Source organism: Bos mutus, chromosome 4 (genome assembly GCF_027580195.1).
Source record: "Bos mutus isolate GX-2022 chromosome 4, NWIPB_WYAK_1.1, whole genome shotgun sequence".
NCBI classification, from domain to species: domain Eukaryota; kingdom Metazoa; phylum Chordata; class Mammalia; order Artiodactyla; family Bovidae; genus Bos; species Bos mutus.
The window spans coordinates 9684073-9706408 of record NC_091620.1 but is presented as its reverse complement, the minus strand read 5'-3'; the positions used below and the strand labels follow the sequence as shown (position 1 = coordinate 9706408).

At 38.0% G+C, this 22336-nt stretch overlaps 1 protein-coding gene across 2 annotated transcripts in view; it reads right to left on the bottom strand.

Annotated features, from left to right (window-relative positions):
- EXOC4 (exocyst complex component 4) overlaps nt 1-22336 on the bottom strand; it is an 803152-nt gene that overhangs the window by 423714 nt on the left and 357102 nt on the right. For both annotated transcript variants that reach the window (XM_070369027.1, XM_070369029.1), the window contains exon 10: nt 17963-18059. In XM_070369027.1, coding sequence (XP_070225128.1) covers nt 17963-18059 — 97 coding nt within the window. The remainder of the gene's footprint in view (nt 1-17962; nt 18060-22336) is intronic.

Below are 22336 nucleotides of genomic sequence, written 5' to 3'. Positions count from 1 at the left end.
GTGACTTAGTGACTGAACAACAATAACATAAAGGTTTTGGGCTTTGGGGTCCTTTTGCCTAGGCTTGAACCCTGGCCCTTCCATTTTCAAAAGAGTGATCTTGGTCAAGCCACTTCAACTCTCTAGGCCTCAGGTTCTTTACCTATAAAATAAGGATACTCATAACCCCTTACCACAGAGTTGCGGTGAAAAATGAATTAGACATACACCTTAAAATGTTTAAAACACAGCTGAGTATACCACTAGGACTCAATAATGTTAGTTATTTTTATTATAATTCACTTGAGACCTTTACAAGCAGACTGCAAAAGTGACACCCGGAGTGCACACTTTGATGACAATTCCATCCCACATTACTCTAACATTCCTAGAATTCCAAATGTCTTGAAACTATTGTTTAGTCTTTTATATATAAACTGAAACACAAGCAGCCAAGATGGGGACTCATCCCTCCTTCTGGGTACAAGCAGGAAACAGTATTGGTGTTCCAGAAATGCAGTGTTTGCATGGCATCAAACTTTTGGTGGCAAATTGGATGTGAGCATCGCAAGCAAAATCACTAAGACTGCATCAATAAACTGACGCCTTCTGACTTCAGTTACAGTTTTCCTGGAGTTTGCTGTGATAATGAACACAGACAGCATTGATCCATTGAGGACTACACCTGCTGCATTCCCACAAGTAATTCAATCATGTTTGTCAGGGAGAAACTGTGAATTATCTTAGGACATCCAAACACCAGCTTTCTCAGGGTATGATAATATATTTAAATTACAGAGGGGCTTCCTGATTGCATTAGAAATACATCCATCTTCCCCTTCTTATCTTTGCAGACGGCATGCCACAGGCTTCATCACAGCCAAATGCAAACTTCTTGAAGGCTGGGATTGCTAATTGTATTTAAAAGAGCAACTGGTTTCTTTCTCAGTAGTTATTCACTATCCACCAAAAACTATCTGAAGTAAGTGTAGCACATATAAATGTATTTCATCCCACTCCCAGGTAAATCCCTAGGGGATGCTTAACACAAGAATGGGTTTGGTAAAGACTCTACAAGACTGAGAAGAAATTAAACGGAAGCATAAAATGAATATTTAGAAATATCAATGCCTATTTTTCAGAGAAAGTAGAAAAAAGGTAATGAGATATAACTAATATTTGGAAGTAAAAATATCTAGTTCCCAGCAGTGCAGTTTACTTAAATTGCTAGAAAGACTTCAACGTATCAGCAGAGGCTTTCTTCCTCTCCCCAATCCAACTCTCAATAACACTTCCTACAGACTCTCCAAAGCCTATGACAAAATGCTCCTAACATTTACATCTGTAATGGTTTTTCTCCTACAGAGAAGAGAAAATATGGGGAAATAAAAATTTTGACAGCCTTTGTGATGTTCAGTAAGGTGGAAGGATGTTTGCAAACTTCAAACCTGAGTGACTTGTTGTTCCACCTTTTCTGACAGGCGACATTAAACAAATGTCTCACACAAGAGGTACCTCTGGTGTGTGCGCTTGGGTTTGGGCAGAGAGGAGGGGAGGCGCTTTATGTGCTGTCATGGGAAATTAACGGTCTACCTTAGGAAGTTTTACAGACAATCACTTTAAATCAAACACAGGCAGCCTGTCAGCAAGCATAAGCGCTAAAGAGCACAAAATGGGTGACTTTCTCACTTTGCTTCATCCTCATCTCTACAATGACCTAAATAAGTTCTCCTTAAATAATGTTACCACCAAACACGTTTGGAAATTTTTTAATTTATCTAAATTAAATTTACCTAATTAATTTATCTAGTTAATTTTATCTAATTTACCTAATTAAATTATCTAATTAACTTATTTATCTATTTGGAAATCAAACAGATATCCAAGTCAAGGTCTTAAGTCTGAATAGAATCCAATTCCCTTCCTCATCCCTATTCTTCTCCTTTTCCTAAACTTCACTAGTAATTGCAGATGTTACCATTTTCCCCTAAGATGATGGCCATTTTTCTAACATTTTCACTGGGTATGTGTACATTAATCTCAAAATAAGACAGTGTCCTGCCCTGAGCCATCTTGAGATGATGTGTTAAGTGCTATAATGAAGATGTCTAAAGCAAAGTAATTTTAAAAATTCACACAAAAAATATTTCAAATAATTCAAAAGGAAATTTAACTTACATCTTACAAGAGTGGGTGAGTGTAAGACCAGATAAAAGCTGAGAGAGAAGATGAGACAGGACTGAATCTGGAAGGATCAGGTGTATACCAGATAATGAAAATGAGAAGGTTGGCATGGTTGATTTTGATTTAGGTAGAAATAAATAACTATGGGCAAGCTTGGCAGAGCTAAGAAAAGGAAAGGGCCAGTGAGGGTCTAGAGCATAAAAGGTCAGCACAAGAGCTGTGTGCTGTGCTTTTGCTTAGTAGAGCAGTCATGTCCAACTCTGTGTGACCCCATGGACTGTAGCCTGCCAGGCTCCTCCATGCATGGAATTCTCCAGGCAAGACTACTGGAGTGGGTGGCCATTTCCTTCTCCAGGGGATCATCCTGCCTGAGGGATCAAACGCAGGTCTCCTGCACTGCAGGAGGATTCTTTACTGTCTGAGCCACCAAGAAGCCCAAGAGCTGTGTGGATGAGGTCAGAGAAGGCCTTATGCTCTACAAAAAGGCATTCATTCCGACTTGAATAGTAGACAATACAAAATCACAAAGATGAGGGAAGCAACATGATCATTCTGGCAGAGGTAGGGAAGATAGAGAAGTTTAGGTTTAGAGTGGAAACCAATTAGAAAGAGGAGAGGGGAAAGCAATGGCAACAGGTATGGGAAGGAGAAAATGGATTTGAGACATAATTGCAAAGCAGGATGGACAAAAATGAATGACGGTGTATGAATCAGGTGAGGGGGACACGAGTGTTCTAGAGCGACCCCAAGATACTAGGGGGTGGTGGTATCTGGATCACTGAAGAGCTGGAGGCATCACCTTTCAGGAGAGTCAATAAAGGAAGATGAGAAGCAGAAGATGATTTGGGCGAGGATGCAGGTATGCGTAGGGGACTGGAGGTTGGGGGTGGAAAATTTCAACAGATTATTATTATTTAGGTTTAGACCTGGACCTTTGGAGAGAGTTCAGTTTGGAGCTACCATTTTGAAATTTATAGCTAAAAATACTGAATGGATACAATAATGGCAAAAGAAGCAGAAAAGAGTCAAGGAAGGCTCTGTGGAGAATTTGTGTTGAGTGAGCGGGTAGAGAAAAGGGAATGTTCACGAGCCTGAGGACAAATGATATGAAGAGGAACAGGAGGTCAGAGATAGTGGTGACGGAGAAGCAAAGAAGGAAAAGGCTGAAATACAAAAGCAGCATCAGTTGTATAAAATATTTATGAAATCAGTTAAGACAAGGCTGAAACACACCCTTGAGCTTTGGCAGTGAGACAGTGACTGGTCAGGAGTGTGCAAATGAATGGGAGGGGGAAGGAAATGGGGAACAGATTACGAGAAAAGAAAAGAGAAACTCAAGGGATAGGCTGGAGAGCTGAGGACGAAATGCAGGATTAAGAGATTTTTATAAAATGGGAGAGATTAAAAATATTTATAGGTCCTGGGGAAGGAGCCAGTAGAGAGGAAAAGACTGAGGACAGCGGAGAGAAAGAATCTAACAGAAAGAACAAGATCCCACAGGGCATGGAGGGAAATGGAATTAAGACTAGAGGAGAAACTGCCTCTGAAAAAGACAAGGCCACACAAAGAAGTGTGCCTCTATGACAAATAAATGCCTAAGAGTAAAGAAGAAAATTTAAGGAAATTCAGCACTGGTGAGAGGGATAACAGACTTCTTTCTCACGGATCTTCTTATTCTAAAATTACCAGGATGCTTTAATAAGGAGAAAAGGTAAGGACAATGTCTGGCACACAGTAATCCTTCAGTAACTGTTTGCTGGAGAAAAGGAAACAAATGAGCAAAAAGTCATTAACAGAAAAATATGACTAAATAGAAGGATTTCCCTTGAAAATTCAGTTTATTTTAAGTATACTCAACTCCTATTGAATGTCAGAGCTGAATCTTGAAAAAATAGCCTGCCAATCAAAAAACATGTACAAGAGAAAATGTAATGAATTAAGGCTTATAAAGCAGAGGGCTTCCAACTTTTAGAGAGGATGCAGAGTCCTTTTTATTCTTCAGTGAAATCCTCATTTCAATTTGCTTGAAAGCTTCAAAATAAGAAAGAAGTGTAGATTCACTTAGATGCATTTTTGAGCATTGATGTACCTCTACCAACTCTCTCAGCATTTCTAATTTCATTTTAAAGAATGGATTGAGTCACCTCTTTTCATACAATTTTCTTTGCTATTCTTATTTCCATTCTGACATTGAAAAAAATAAAATAAAATATGCAAATGAGATATTGGTGGCTTTGCTGATGCCAGGGCCCCAAACACACTGGGCAGACAAAGAGAGCTGCCTATGGGCGGTAGGCATCACGGCTGACAGGGAATGCTAGTGGCCACCGGAGAGACTGCAGATAGATTACAACTCAGAAAACAAAGTGGCCATGACAAATGCGACTGGACAGAATATACTATATTCTGGTAGCCAGGTAGCTAACCTGATGGCAGTGGATGACAGCAATTAACTAAGCCCAAGACAGTGTAAAGAGTTTAAAAACACGTATCTTTTTAATATGCAAGAACTAAAATGAAAGATTCCAAGACCTACTATGGGTCTACTATACTCTTGCCTGGAAAATCCTGTGGATGGAGAAGGGGGTCACGAAGAGTGGACACGACTGGCACACTTGCACTTTCCATGCATTGAGAAGGAAATGCCTGCCTGAGAATCCCAGGGACGGGGGAGCCTGGTGGGCTGCCGTCTATGGGGTCGCACAGAGTCGGACACGACTGAAGCGACTTAGCAGCATACCTACTATATCCATCAAGTTTTATTTTGTGCTTTTACAACCTGCCCATCCACTTACCAACCGCTCATTTGCTCATTTACTCAGAGCACTTTTATTGTCTGTTACGGGCCAGAATCACACGATTTACATCCTCACTACATTTAGGGTAGAGCCTCTTGGCTGGGCCTGGGCCGGCTCGCTGCTTCCTTTGATATTTCTACATATTAATACTTTTTCCTGCGAATGTTGATTTAAGGTGCCAACTGTCTTTCTTTGAAAACCATAATTCTTAATTATGAAGTCATATGATTCCCACTTTTCTTAGTGTTGAAATTCTTATTCTGTATTAAAATTGGCAAATGATGTTGGTTCTAATTATCTTTGTCATCGACTGATTCATAAATCCCATAGTTTAGGAAATACAGAGTCAATTAGTTTTATCTTCCCTGGCTTTCACTTTTATTTCCCAGGCTGTAGGGCACAGTATATATTCATTATCTATATAGTCTTGCTTCTGGGCACACCATATCACCACCTACCTGGACCACCCCCCAGCATTCACCACCATCCCTCCCCTCCAACCCCACCCCAGCCCCACCAGATCTCTTACATGTTCAACTGGCCCTTTGGTCCCACAAGATAGGAAATCAAAAGATTTCTTGAAAACTTGCTTTGAAGCAGTTTAAATTGGTAAGCAGTCCTTAGGCCCACAGAACTCTAAAAAGTTCTCATTTATTCCCAAACAATAATTAAATATTGCTTTTATAACTACCAATTACAAATTTTGTTTTTATAACTACACATTTTATAACTATATACTGATACAATGACTGACATAAAGGAACCAAGTACTGCTACTGCTTCCAACAACATGGTAACTGACACGATATAAGGTTACACCAAAGAGGACTTCTTACAGTATTCCATTTAGATAAAGTTCAAGCACAGGCAAAACCTATCTATCCACAGCCAAAAAAATAAGAACAAGTACCTCTCAGGGATGGATGTCAACTGTCAATAGGAGGAAGTTTTCTGGGACACAAAAAATGATCTATATCAACATTTCATATATTGACCTGGGTTGTGGTTACATGTGAATATATATATATATATATTTTGTATATATGTAAAAATTCATAGAAATATATGAATACACAAATATTGTAAGGATTTGGACACAATGATGTATGTCATATTCCAATAAAAATTTAAAAAGAAATTAGCTTGCAAAATATTTACAGATTTTGAACTCATAGAGTCCAACTACTTCCCTGGTGGCTCAGAGGGTAAAGGATTTGTCTGCAATGCAGGAGACCTGGGTTCTATCCCAGGGTTAGCAAGATCCCCTGGAGAAGGAAACGGCAACAACCCAGTGCAATATTTTGCCTGGGAAATCCTGTTATAAGGAGTTGGGACTGGACTGAGCAGCTGTCACTTTCAGAGTCCAACAATGTAAAATACTTGAGTATTCTTTCACTAAGAGCAATATCCTACAAACTTTCTAGCATTACACTTTTTTCTTCCTGCTATGCATTAAATACTTTTGTACCTATTCCTGCCTGGAGAATCCCAGGGATGGGGGAGCCTGGTGGGCTGCCGTCTATGGGGTCGCACAGAGTCGGACACGACTGAAGCGACTTAGCAGCAGCAGCAGCACAGCGTGGTAGCTTACAAGAATAGGCTCTAAAGAATGCTCATTGAGAATGCTCCTGGTGGTGAAGCAGATGGGAATCTGCCTGCCAGTGAATGGGTCATGGGTTCCATCCTTGGTCCGGGAAGATTCCACACGCCACGGAGCAACTAAACCCACAAGTCACGACTACTGAGCCCATATGCGGCAGCTACTGAAGCCCGTGCACCCAGAGCCTGTGCTCCACAGCAAAAGAAGCCACCGCCACGAGAAGCCTGTGCACCACAGTAAAAGCAGACCCCGCTTGCTGTAAGCAGAGAAAGCCTGCATCCAACAATGAAGACCCAGCACAGGCATAAATAAATAAATGAAATTATCTTAAAAAAGAATGCTCACTGAGCTTAATGATAACAATCACCAAATCATTAGCATTCTCCCACAAGTGCTGAAAACTACTTAAGGACATCAGAGACTCGAGTCTCTCTTTCAATCGCAAAAAGAAAAGAAGGCACACACCCAGCGTTTCCAAGTTCAAAACCCCTGCTCTTACTCAAAACATGAAATTAAGGTAATTAAAAATTCAATCTTCTTTAATGGCACTTCCATGTCAATTCTTTAAATATGGTTGTTGTTGCTTCTCTTGCTTGAATCAAGGAACTCTCCTTTCTCATTTATTAAGTAACAAAATCTCAAAAAATACATGCTTAGCTGGAGGTTGCTTTTTATTTTTTACTACAAAAGGAAAATTAAAACGGTTTCTTGGCCACAGAATGGAATATATTTAATTTCCTGTATAACATATTTAAAAAAAAAAGTAGGCAGTATTAATGATTAAATTTTCAAATGACAATTACTGAAAGTAAGACAGTTGCTAATGACAAAGTATGCGAAACAGCAATAGAGACCAAATGAACGAGGCTGGGGTCTGTGTTTTCGAAGAGGCAAGGGGAAATGGTAAAATAATCTTCCAAATGACACTGAGAAACAGTGTCTATAGTCAACACCCAGAAGGAATATAAGTTATTAAAGGGAAAGACCATGTTTTCCCTCTAGGTATTCATATGCTATTTTTGATACCAACTTATATTATCAATTTAGGTCTCAAAATCAGATGTAAATGGGCTTCTGGCTGGAAGGAAACTTATTTCATTGAATGCTGAATAAGCATATTTTGGCTACCACAGTCCAAGACAAATACATGTTCAGAATACATAAAAAGCAACACACAAATTAGGTAAACATTTTGCACTGGAAAGAACCTCCTCTACTGTCTCGTATATGTAAGCTTCCAATAATGTTAATTGATCATTAGAAAACTTCATTGATAGTAAGAAAATCTGCAACTAAACTATCAGCTTAAAGTCAAAATCATGGCAGCAGTCATGATGATTTTAGGTTTATCTGAAAATACAGTTTTAGTTCCATATTAGCTTTACAGCAGAAACAAGTACGCTTTCATTTTGTCTTACAAGTCCCCAAAAGGGTTAACTTATAACACACGCACCAGTTACTGGCACGGGGCGGGGGGGGGAATAGAAAAGTACAAAAACAGGAGCAGAGAAGGAAAAAAAAAGAGAGAGAGTAAAAGGAACTCCATTGCCGAGAAGGGTGCAGTTCCTCTAATAATTGCTCTCTGTACAGCCAGGATCTGAGTTTCTCTCTTATCCTTTTTGGAAAGAAGAAAGTCAAAGCTGTAATGACTTTGACCAGTCAGACCTGGTCAACCGTAACACCTTCACTTGGTCAATGATAATCATAAGCACTAAACTGAAGTATAAAAATTAACCCAAATGATCAAGACTGGAATAAACACTTCCGACCAGAGTTCTGGAGCTGCACAGTATATTAGAAAGACTTCCAATCACAGACTTAAAGAATGTAGATCTCTCAACTCTGCACCTTGTTAACTGCACCTGGAATTCATCTTTTGATTAAGCATCTCTAGGAAGGATACCGTCTTCCAAGGAAAATTTTCTATTTTTGAACTGCTTTGTTCATTAGAAAAAAGCATTCATTCATTCATTCTCACTATGTAGAGTCAAATCTTACACATCCAACCAACTAGTTCCACTCCAGATTTATGAAACAACAAAACACAAAACTGCTTTATTTCTTTTAAGTGGCATTTTATATATTTGAAATCAGGTAGCAACTCTTCTCTTTTTCACTAACATTTTTTATTTTTCCTGCTGTTTCTCATAAGGACCAGTCAACACTTTCCTGCTAACTAGACTGGCCTGTCTGACCTCTCTTGACATTGTTGCTGAATTGTGCACTGACATGTGGACTGGAACCTGACTGACTCACCAATTCACTTTATTAATACAAAATTGCTAGTTAGTTGCAATCAGTGTTCAGCCATATACCATTATCATATTTTGAAAATACAAAACTTAAAAAAAAAAGCTTCAAAAAGACTTTTTTATAATCTCCAAAGGTTACTTAGTTTGAAGATTAAAAGCATTTAACATTTATTATATAAATTCAAAAATACAATATATATAAATAATATTACATAATTTCAAAAGCAGTGACTCAAATGTGGGGTTTGAAATCTAAATATACCACAACTCAAGTGTTTCACAGGCCTTCACAGGTCAGACACTCTGAAAAGACAGCAATATTTTTCATAATTCTGAGGACAGGGGGAAAAAAGCATTGTGTTTCATAAAAATGCAACAGGGTAGCCACATTTCCTCCCATGCATGAATAATGTATGATCTACAATGTTATTTGCTAGACTGTCTAATCACCAGCATCTTTCAAAATGTCTATATAAGCTTTAGCTCATTAAGAACAAACATGTTATCTGTATAAAAATATCATATACCTGTGAAGACTCAGAATAATATTCTGCCAAATGCCAATGCACACATCAAACTGACATGGTGGGCCAAGCTTTGTGCATTTCTCCAAGACAAAAACATTGAGAAAGAAATACAGAAAGATGACTTCTGTTTAAGACATTCACACTTACTCTAATAATCACACACACACTCTCACAATGTATCTATGTAACTATCGATCTAGTATAAAGAAAGAGTCCAGGGGCTATGGAACCCTTGTAAATAAAGTAAAAAATAACAACAACGAAAACAACCTAAGAGAATCAGAAGCTACATAAGAAAGCTTTTAAAGCAAGGTTGCTTCTATTAGAAAAGGCTTTATAATCTTGAAAAGGGTTTCCATAATTCATGAAAGAATAAGGGAAAAGTTGTTTAATGCAACCATGACCTTTCAATATAGTAATAAGAAAGAAAAGGTGAAAGAAAAAGGATCTGCTTCTATTATGTAACCATTAAAAACAAAACATGAGTCTAAAAGATTAGTAGTTTAGGATCAATGATATTAAAAAAATAAATTTCCCAATTCACTTTAACTTTGTGATATTTTAGCCTTTAACAAACACTCTATAGTTACAATAGAGATAAAACAATGTTAAAATATATATGTGTATATATATATATACATACACAGACACACACACATATATATATATTTAATACACATATATATGAAATATACACACCATTTTTAGGTACAAAAGAAAGATTGATCTATTTCAATATCATTACTAAAACATTTCCCTTTATATTTTTATTCATATTTAATAAAAAAAATTCACTTCAAATCAACAAATAATTGCTAAGCACTCCTGTAAGTTACCTATTAATTCTTTTTTTTTTTTTTTTCCATCCCTGGGATTCTCCAGGCAAGAACACAGGAGTGGGTTGCCATTTCCTTCTCCACCTATTAATTCTTTAAACAAATATTTACTGGGTATCCCATTCACACAGAAGATACATGTGAACCACTACTCCCTTTACTATGGAAGTAATGTTGAGAAAATGTTTGGGAGAGAGATTACAAAAGGCAAAAATCCAGGGTGTTATAAGAAAGCAGACTTGGAGTTCTGAAGATATAAAACAGCCTTACCAAATTAAATCACTTACAAACAAGTCAGTACCAGAAGAGGTTGAAAAGACCTTTTGAGCTAGAGCAGGTTTAGACCAATAATCTGCATAATTCATAATTTTTAAGTGATTACTCCCAAATTATTCTCTATAAAAGACTTAGATTTGTTGGCAAAGCTTATTACAAAACTAACACACAAAAAAAACCTACAAAACTTCTGCAAAGCTGCCCACAGAACCATACTACCTCTTCAAGAGAAAACAACAATTTATAGTTCAGCCACAACTATTTAAAAACTCTCATATATGGAAAAGTTACACAGAATAACTCCTTCATAATCACTGCAGATGGTGACTGCAGCCATGAAATTAAAAGACGCTTGCTCCTTGGAAGAAACCTAGACAGCATATTAAAAAGCAGAGAGAATACTGACAAAGGTCCGTCTAGTCAAAGCTATGGTTTTTCAGTATTAATATATGGATGTCAGAGTTTGACCATAAAGAAAACTGAGTGCCAAAGAACTGATGTTTTTGAACTGTGGTGTTGGAGAAGACTCTTGAGAGTCCCTTGGACAGCAAGGAGATCAAGGCAGTAAATCCTCAAAGACATCAGTCCTGCACACTCATTGGAAGGACTGATGCTGAAGCTGAAGCTCCAATACTTCGGCCACCTGATTCAAAGAACTGACTTACTAGAAAAGACCCTGTTACTAGGAAAGATTGAAGGTGGGAGGAGAAGGAGACAGCAGAGGATGAGATGGTTGGATGGCATCACCGACTCAATGGACATGAGTTTGAGCAAGCCCCAGGAGTTGGCAATGGACAGGGAAGCCTTGTGTGGTGCAGTCCATGGGGTTGCAAAGAGTTGGACACGACTAAGCGACTGAACTGAACTGAGCATCTTGAAAGGCTAATGGCATAACAGCATTTGCTTACTATCTTTGGATAGTATTGTCAACATTGACCAGTATCAGAGATTTATTTTCCATTTCAGGAAACAGAAGTGTTAGGAGGGACAAAGGACTTTTACTGTATCAAACAGATGAATATTAATGGCTTCACCCATAAAAAGAGGGCTTTCTGCATATTCAAACCACAGTAACATGAAGTCTTAGAAAATAGATTTTACTAATAGCCATTCTCTGAAGCTATGAAACAGTTCCCTATACAGCTGCTAACTGGCAGCTTCTATCATACATCTGACATGATTAACTTTTAGAAGCTATTCTTCTCCATAATTATGGACAAGAATGATTGGATGGTATGATTACAATTACCTGTCATTCCTACTGTTGTTTGCCCAAAGAAAGGCACACAGAAAACCAGAGAGACACTATCAGCAAAACCCATGTGGCCATAAAAGTTGGATCCCCCTAACTGACCTAAATGCCAGCTTACTCCTTACTGACTAATAAATATTTTTGGTTCAACCCAGGAAGTGTTTAATTGCTGCCTGATTTAATGAAATGTGGCTAAAAACAGTGAAAAATGCTCACAGCCCAGATACTGAGTATTCCAGTTGTGTTCAACAGAGGAAGCATCAGTGACATTTTTGCAACTTTAAATACCATCATCATCCACTATGTCTCGAGCCTCTTACCTCTGCCAAGTCACCCCAAGACTACAAACATCTGTTCTTGCAACTGTCTCATAAGAAAGGTACTTCATAAATGCAAAGTGCTCATTATCCTAAAGAGCCAAATGGCTTTTAAAGGCTAGTTAAAGCAAATAAGCAAAAGAAACAATGCATTGTCATTTGGACTTTTCAGATTTTAAATGTCAGGCCATTGGACATTTTTGTAAATATTGTAAAAAGCATTTCCCAATCACAAAATTGCAAAACTTGGAAGATAGAAAACAAAATTCAGACCAACCAACTCCTCTATTTTATAGATATGAAAAACGAAGACACACAGTGATTTGACCAATATCAAAGACTACAAAGTGGTCACTCATACCCACTCCCCCACACCCACTTTTATTGGTCTGTCCTCTCTACCATGCAGTATACAAATCCCCCTTCCATTGAAACAATGGCTTTAGTGCTTAAGAATGACCAAATAAATCAGTTAATAAATTAGGTCCCCAAATTTCTTCTAACTGCAAAATTTAATGTATATTCTCTGCAGTAGATAAATAAGAAAAGATGATTTCATAAGGGTGAGTCCCTAATACAACAGGACCAGGGCCCTAGTTAGAAGGGGAAGGGACTATGTGAGGACACAATGAGAAGACTTCTTTGAACTCCTGAGTTCTCATGTCTGACTGGCTCTAAACATTTGGAATTTCAGTTTCTCAAATGATGATGCACTAGCATTAAAATCCACCACCTTTCTTTGATGATTCCACCTTTAAAACCAAAAACTTATACACAGAGATGAGATGGTGAATACAAAAATCAAATGCATGTTTTTGTTTTCATTAGAGACACATTAGTAGCAAGCCACACTAATGTGCCTAATTATTCCAGAATGCATGCAATAATAAATGCATGCAGTAGACAGGCAATGGCAGCCCACCCCAGTGTTCTTGCCTGGAGAATCCCAGGGACGGGGGAGCTTGGTGGGCTGCCGTCTATGGGGTTGCACAGAGTTGGACACGACTGAAGTGACTTAGCAGCAGCAGCAGAGAGGTAAAGCTTTAGACTGTTTTCTAAATACTTCAGTTCGATGGCTGCAGTCAGTTCTTCAAGTAATAACTCTATCTTCACCCATTTTTTTTGCCCTAAGAAAAAATTGCACTAACAAACCTTGTCCTTGTTGCTTAGTCACTAAGTCATGTCCAACTCTTGAGATCCTGTGAACTGTAGCCCCCCAGGCTCCTCTGTCCATGTGAATTCCCAGGCAAGAATACTGGAGCCAGTTGCCACTTCCTACTCCAGGGGAATCTTCTGGACCCAGGAATTAAACCCAAGTCTCCTGCATCTCCTGCAGTTGTAGGCGGGTTCTTTAACACTGAGCCAGCAGGGAAGCCCACTAACAAATCTCAGGTACAATATAATCTGCTTTTAGAGAATAAAGAATAATAAGAAATTTTAAAAATAGATAGGGAAAAATAAATTCTCACTCCCTCCCCCACCCCCTCCCAAACAGCAGCCACAAAGTAATTTCAAAGTTCCTGAAATAGCTAGATTATGTATTAATTATAACTGAAACTTATTACTCTATAGCAAACTGTGGTTAATACCTCAATAAAATACACACTTTTTTGGTAATGGAAATGCAACCCACTCCAGTATTCTTGCTGGGAAAATCCCATGGACAGAGGAGCCTGGCAGGCTACAGTACATGGGGTCACACAGAGTCTGGCGTGACTGAGTGACTTCACTTTACTTTAAATTTTATTAATATTTACATGATGGTTAATAATTAACATAATGTAATTACTCAAAAATATAAATTTTAGAAAAAATATAAATGCTTGGCAGACCTAGACAAAAGAAGGGCAACATGCCACTCAACATTAATGTATCTTCCTTCCGTTCCCCCAATTCAATGCCTTTAAATAAAACCAGTTTATTAGAGCGAATTCATCCATTCTGGTTAAATGTTTCCAGAGAAACAAAAAATAACAAATATCTCAGTGGGAATGGTTGGGGGAGGGGGTGGTGGGAGGCAGATATAAGTCCTATTATTTTTTAGGTTTATATTTTGGTCAAAGTATCTCAGAATCTACCTAGGCATGGCTAGAAATCTTTTTATTTCAATATGCTTTTGTTCATTTTAGACCCACAGGCAGAAAAACTGATTATATGACCTCTCACCATTAAAAGCCTACATTCAGGGTTTAATTGCACACAATGTCTTATTAGGCTGAGTAATGCAAGCATGGGCAAATAAAGAACAGAAACAGCAAGGATCGAAAAGAAGCAGAGGACATTAAGAAGAGGTGGCAAGAAGAACTACAGAACTATACAAAAAGGTCTTAACGACCCAGATAACCACCACGGTGTGATCACTCACCTAGAGCCAGACACCCTGGAGTATGAAGTCAAGTGGGCCTTAGTATTCAAACCTATAAACAAAGCTAGTGGAAGGGATGGAATTCCAATCGAGCTACTTCAGATCCTAAAAGATGATGCTGTTAAAGTGCTGCACTCAATATATCAGCAAATTTGGAAAACTCAGTAGTGGCCACAGGATTGGAAAAAGTCAGTTTTCATTCTAATCCCAAAGAAAGACAATGCCATAGAATGTTCAAACTATGTTACAATTACCTCATTTCACATGCTAGCAAGATAGTTGTCAAAATCCTTCAAGCTAGGCATCAACAGTATGTGAACTGAGGACTTCCAGATGTTCAAGCTGGATTTAGAAAAGGCAGAGGAACCAGAGATCAAATTGCCAACACCCACTGGATCACGGAAAAAGTAAGAGAATTCCATAAAAACATCTACTTTTGCTTCACTGACTGCACTAAAGCCTTTGACTGTGTGGATCACAAAAAGCTGTGGAAAATTCTTAAAGTGATGGGAATATGAGACTATCTTACCTGTCTCCTGCAAAAACTATATTCAGGTCAAAAAGCAACAGAACTAGACATGGAACAATGGACTAGGTCCAAACTGGGAAAGGAGTACATCAAGGCTATATACTGTCACCCTGTTATTTAACTTATATGCAGCGTACATCATGCTAAATACCGGGCTAGATGACTTGCAAGCTGGAATCAAGGTTGCAGGGAGAAATATCAACAACCTGAGATATCCAGATGATACCATTCTAATGTCAGAGAGCAAAGAGAACTAAAGAGCCTCTTGATGAGGGTAAAAGAGGAGAGTGAAAAAGCTGGATTAAAACTCAATATTCAAAAACTAAGAATATGGCATTCAGTCCCACTTCACATCTGGCATCACTTCGAGGCAAATAGATAGGGAAAAAGTAGAAACTGACAGATTTTCTTTTATTGGGTTCCAAAATCACTGTAGACACTGACTGTAGCCCCAAAATTAAGATGCCTGCTTCTTGGAAGAAAAGCTATGGGAAATCTAGACAGTGTATTAAAAAGCAGAGACATCAGTTTGCCTACAAAGGTCTGTATAGTTCAAGCTATGGTTTTTCCAGCAGTCATGTATGGATGTGAGAGTTGGACCATAAAGAAGGCTGAATGCTAAAGAATTGATGCTTTAGCATTGTGCTGCTGGAGAATACTCTTGAGAATCCCTTGGAAAGCACAGAGATCAAACCAGTCCATCCTAAAGGAAATCAACCCTGAATATTCATTGGAAGGACTGATGCTGAAACTGAAGCTCCAATACTTTGGTCACCTGATGCAAAGAGCCCACTCACTGGAAAAGACCCTGATGCTAAGAAAGATTGAGGGCAAGAAGAGAAGGGGGCAGCAGAGGATGAAATGGTTGGATGGCATGATCAACTGAACGGACATGAATTTGAGCAAATTCCCAGAGATAGTGAAGGACGAGGAAGCCTGGTGTGTTGTAGTCCACAGGGTAGCAAAGAATCAGACACCACTTAGTGACTGAACAACAAAAATGAATACATGAATGACTACAGGAGACATGATTTATGATAATTATCAAAGTAAAATATACTAGCAAGATGATGCACACTGATTCTTCTCACTGTCGAAACTAAAATTCTAAACTTCTTTATTTTTTTGGCCACACTGCAGGGCTTGCAAGATCTCAGCTCCCTGACCAGGAACTGAACCTGAGTCATAGCAGTGGAAGCCCATAATCCTCACTACTAGGCCACCAGAGAACTCTCGTAAACTTGTAAACTTTGAGAAGGAACAATAAATTCAGTAATCAGCCAATGCTGAAGTGTAAAAGCAAAAATTAAAAAAACAAAAAACCAACAACACTAAAAGATCTTAGTCATTTGAAGTTCCAAAAGCCCATGGAACCATGAGAAGCAAGGTTAAAATCTGACCCAAAGGCTAATTTAAAGTCTATAATGATCATTTGCTTAGGAAGGAATTAAGTCAGCTTGTAGACCACTTAACAGTCTTGTGACTTCCACTAAGAGTTACACAGAGAAAAAATAATTAACTATTTGCGTTATGCAACAAAATTCTCCCTAGTTCTAATCAATAATCAATTAAACTACTTTATGAAAGTAGAGACTAAACAAGTGAATTACACTGGTAAAAGTATAATCAAGCTATAAAACAACTCTCTAGTGAAGCAACATAAATAAAATAGTAAAAAAAAAAAAAAGAATTGTCAGGAATACATTCAACCCTACCAATATTTTACCAGAAATGTATTACTTAGTGTGAAATAAGTATATACACTTTTTATTCTAACTTCATGTTTAAAAAGAAAAAAATAAGTTTATGGGAAAAATAAAAAAACTCTTGAAAAGTGACAATACTGCTAATGAAACTTCCCAAAGATTCCTTCCATTGTTAAAAACAAATGTAAATATTAGGATTACATTTATTGAAGTAACAGTATACTTAGCAGTAAATTATGGTGTTTGAACTAGGTCAGAAGATGCCTATAATGATTAAGCTATCTTCTCATTTTCCTAACAATTAGGAACACTGACTAAGTAGAAATCAATTGTAATTGGAAAAGCGTTAAGTCCTAAACTAATTACTAAAGTCAGTTGATATATATGATAGTTAATTAATTTAGAAATTCTAAATGTTGCACTTTATATATGTATATATATATATTTATATATATATACACACACACAACATATAATGAATTATATAAATTAATTGACACTATATATTTCCCACAGCATTGTGGAATCTCAGTTCCCCAACCAGGGATTTAACCTATAACCATTGTATTGGAAGTGCAGAATCCACTGAACCACCAAGGGAAGTTCTTATAAGTTTTTTAAATGGAAGTATCACAGATTCTTATTTTCTTAAATCACATTATCACAATAAACTGAGCATTGTGATAGATTTCATTCTACTCATCAAGTTTTATCTTCCAATATTTAAAACCATATTGATTGATATAATGCTTTTCAGTTTTCGTAAGTCGTATTTGTTCAGAGAACTGCTAATTCTCAAAGGATATCTGAGTCATTAGTTTAAATCAGTGAGACAGATCATGGGTCTGCAATTGTTTCCCGTAAAGGGCCAGTAAGAAAATATTTTAAGCTTTGTGAGGCATATGGATTCTGTTTTAAATATGCAACTCTGTACCTAGTGCCCCAGCCATGGGCAAATACATAAATGGATAAGCATGACTGTGCCAATAAAAACCTATTTACAAAAACAAGTGACAGGTTAGATTTCTCCATGGGTTTTGCCAATCCTGAAACAGTTAAGGAGGAAAAGAGAGGGATGGTAACAAGGAGAGGGACAGGAAATGGGAAAGAAAGAAAATCAAATAAACATATTTATGAAGTATTACTCTCGAGACTAAGTAGCTACTTAGTAGGGTTAACATTATTTTTCTAATGTTGACAAACTTTGATTGTGAGGCCCTATAAAATGCAACAAGGTCTTTTTATGATTTGTTTCAATGCTGACAGACCTACTGGCATTCAGTATATCAGCATAAATAATGAAAATATTGATCTTCAGTAAGTACATAGGATTTGACTTACCTTAATAATGGATGGAATATGACGGTAATGTTCCTGGCTCCAGGTTTGCAAACAAATTTTGTTCCTCCACCTTCAATTAAGTTGTCATCAGGACCCCCTTTCAGAAAAAAAGCAAAAGAGAAGAGATTAGCTTATAGGAACTTAGAAAAAAAAAAAAAAAAAAAGCCTATCTGATGGATGTTATACTATCATAAGGAATATCAACTTTGAAAACAGCTGACTTTAATATTTACTAAATTATTATGAATGACTTGATCCAGTCTTCCTCGTGAAATAAGCAATGGATTAGCATTTTTCACTTTGGAGAACACGGAAGCACAGTAAGAAATACTGTTTCAGTGTCAACCTTTGACAGCACAGTTCAGAGGAAGGAAGGAGGACCACTCAGGCTGGTCTAGGTAAGGCTGCAAAGGTTGGAGCAGAGGCCCATATGAACCTAACCAAGCTTATTTCATCAAATCTAAAACCCCACTAGTTTTAAGATACACTACTGTTAGAAGCAACAATAAGAAAAAAGAAATCCTGCTAACTAAAGTATACAATGCTTCCTTATTACATAGAATTTTCTTTTTCTTATTGAAGGTTCTTTATAGTTTAAATTACAAAACTAGGTCAAATAATTTATAAATAAATTTAAGACTTTATTAATATTTGAGTACATCCAGTATTTTACTTCAAACTGCTGATACCCATTCTGCAAGGTTTAATGTTGATAAGTTCTTAATGCTATTAGAAGGTTTAAAGAGAAGGTGTTCTTATACCAACCAAATTTCATACTCTTTCCTCATATATTCCTTAACAGGTTCACTGACTGAAACACTGAAGGGTTAAGATGTGAAGAATAACCACTCAGCTCACACATACTGAGGCAAAAACAACTCGTTATGACTATTTTCCAGTTAACAGCCATTAAGACGTCACTAATTGAAGATATACCCTAACTTCAGAGTTTACAGTGTGACAAATGTACATCGAGGGGTGCTGGGAGAAATGTCCCCCAGATCACTATTCCTGTTTCTTTGCATTAAAATGAAGCTCAATTAAAGTAATCTCTGGCCTCTCTCCATCTTTCATTCACTCTGGGGGAGTAAACTCCTTTGGTAAAACAGAAGAAAAGGCTGGGCATGCACAGCTTAGCAACATTCTTATTTCACTTCAGAGATCAGAATGCCTGTACAAGGTCAGCATTGTCTCACTAAGTTTAGCAAATAAAAGGTCCTACCTTGTCAGAGAAGGATGAAGTGGTCCAGCACCTTCTATAAACAAGCAAATTCGTCTAATTCTGATGTTCAGCAAGCAAACTCATTTTGCTCTCAAACTAGCTCACACTTTCAGTCTGCCTTCTATCAGCAGAAAAGTGGAAGTGGTATTTCACCTCCCATTTGCTTACATATATTATTTCATAATAGTATCAGAACTCGAGATAGGGAAGGTAGCTGCTATTTAATAGACTTTTTCAAAACCCTAACAATCTACACACACAATATTGCATTTCTTTTTTTCTGAATTAAACAGCTTCTTTTTAATTATAGTTCTTTTCATGATACCAAACATAACTAAACCTCACCTGATTTATTATCTGTTTTAATGGTCTCTGAGGTATCTTAGAAATTGACTGATAAAAACATGTGAAGCTTAAGAAATCTAAAGCCTGGATCATCAAGACTTCCCAGAGGCATCAGAGTTTAGACAAATCCCATTTGAATCAGCTATTTCCACCAACGGATCAAAGAATGGTTTTTCTTAAGAAATACAGAAAATACAATGACACGTACAGCTCTTGATTCAAAATCATGAGCTTTTTGTTCTCATTTGGGAAAAAAATCCATTATTATATTTGCATTGGAGATATCACTGCTCTGCTAAGTCAATGATTTTGCTTGGTTAAAAGTGAAACAAAAGGAGAGAATCAACGTTACAACAAACACTAGTCCTATAATAAAAATCCTCCTCCAAACTTCATATGATTTGGTTACAGACCAAAAAAAAAAAAAAACCCACAGAATAAAAATATCTTTATTAATACTTCTCAAGATCATAAAACCAAGTCATAATTGAATCACCAAGGAAACGTGCACATGCGCAGAAGAAACCAGGTTAAATTCTGCACTCTAGGAACAACATCAATGATTCAAACGACTTCCTATGAAACAAATAAATCTATAGAAAATAACGCACTAATCTACTCAATATGAGTTATGAGCATATCTTAAAGGGACAAATATGAGTGGACTGCATGACCTCTAACGGTTTCTAAAAACTCTGAAGCTTTCTGATTTTAGATACTCAATAATTACACACAGGCCTGATTAACACAGCTTCAAACCAGCATCTTCACGGACACTGAACACATTGTACGATGACTACCTCAAGGCCTCGGCCCACAGTGGGCTGTATCTGGGGAGACTGCTTGTCTCCTACCATTCCTTTAGGGCCCAGGAGGTATAGCCCAAACTGTCAAATGCCCCTCTCCTGATGTTCACAATGCCATTCACTTCAGTTCAGTCCCTCAGTCATGTCCAACTCTTTGCAACCCCATGGACCAAAGCACGTCAGGCCTTCCTGTCCATCACCAACTCCCGGAGTTTACTCAAACTCATGTCTGTTGAGTCGGTGATGCCATCCAACCATCTCATCCTCTGTCGTCCCCTTTTCCTCCTGCCCTAAATCTTTCCCAGTATCAGGGTCTTTTCAAATGAGTCAGCTCTTCTCATCAAGTGGCCAAAGTACTGGAGTTTCAGCTTGAACATCAGCCCTTCTAATGAACACTCAGGACTGATTTCCCTCAGGATGGACTGCGTGGATCTCCTTGTACTCCAAGGGACTCTCAAGAATCTTCTCCAACACCACAGTTCAAAAGCATCAATACTCTGGCACTCAGCTTTCTTTATAGTCTAATTCTCACATCCATACACGACCACTGGAAAAATCATAGCCTTGACTAGACGGACCTTTGTTGGCAAATTAATGTCTCTGCTTTTGAATATGCTGTTTAGGTTGGTCATAACTTTCCTTCCAAGGAGCAAGCATCTTTTAATTTCATGGCTGCAATCACCATCTGCAGTGATTTTGGAGCCCAAAAAAATAGCCAGCCACTGTTTCCCCATCTATTTCCCATGAAGTGATGGGACCAGATGCCATGATCTTAGTTTTCTGAATGTTGAATTTTAAGCCAACTTTTTCACTCTCCTTTCACTTTCATCAAGAGGCTCCTTAGTTCTTCACTTTCTGCCATAAGGGTGGTGTCATCTGCATATCTGAGGTTATTGATATTTCTCCCGGCAATCTTGATGCCAGCTTGTGCTTCCTCCAGTCCAGCATTTCTCATGATGTACTCTGCATATAAGTTAAATAAGCAGGGTGACAATATACAGCCTTGACATAATCCTTTTCCTAATTGGAACCCATCTGTTGTTCCATGTCTAGTTCTAACTGTTGCTTCCTGACCTGCATACAGATCTCTCAAGAGGCAGGTCAGGTGGTCTGGTATTACCATCTCTTTCAGAATTTTAGTTTATCGTGATCCACACAGTCAAAGGCTTTGGCATAGTCAATAAAGCAGAAATAGATGTTTTTCTGGAACTCTCTTGCTTTTTCGATGATCCAGTGGATGTTGGCAATTTGATCTCTGGTTCCTCTGCCTTTTCTAAAACCAGCTTGAACATCTGGAAGTTCACAGTTCACGTATTGCTGAAGCCTGGCTTGGAGAATTTTTTTAATATAAATGTATTTATTTTAATTGGAGGCTAATTACTTTACAATATTGTATTGGTTTTGCCATACATCAACATGAATCCGCCACGGGTGTACACGTGTTCCCCATCCTGAACACCCCTCCCATCTCCCTCCCCATACCATCCCTCTGGGTCATCCCAGTGCATCAAGACCAAATTTGCCTGTTACCCTAGGTGTTTCTTGACTTCCTACTTTTGCATTCCAGTCCCCTATAATGAAAAGGACATCTTTTTTTTTTTTTTTTCGGTGTTCCCGTTCCGCCTGAAAAAGAAAAGGGGAGGTAGACGCTAGGAGGAGGTCTTGTAGGTCTTCCACCCTCCGTGACCCATTCACCTGAAACTCCCAAGGACATCTTTTTTGTGTGTTAGTTCTAAAAGGTCTTGTAGGTCTTCATAGAACCGTTCAGCTTCTTCAGCATTACTAGTCGGGGCACAGACTTGGATTACCGTGTGACTTTTTCTGGGGGGTGGGGGGCAGCACTCTGTGACATGTGGAATCTTAGTTCCCCAACCTGGGATGGAACCCACACCCCCTGCACTGGAAGCGCAGAGTCTAACCCCTGGACCTCCATGGAAGTCCAGCAGTGACTTTCTGTAAAATAGATCATGTAACCTTAATGTGAGTCTCTTGTCACTGTCA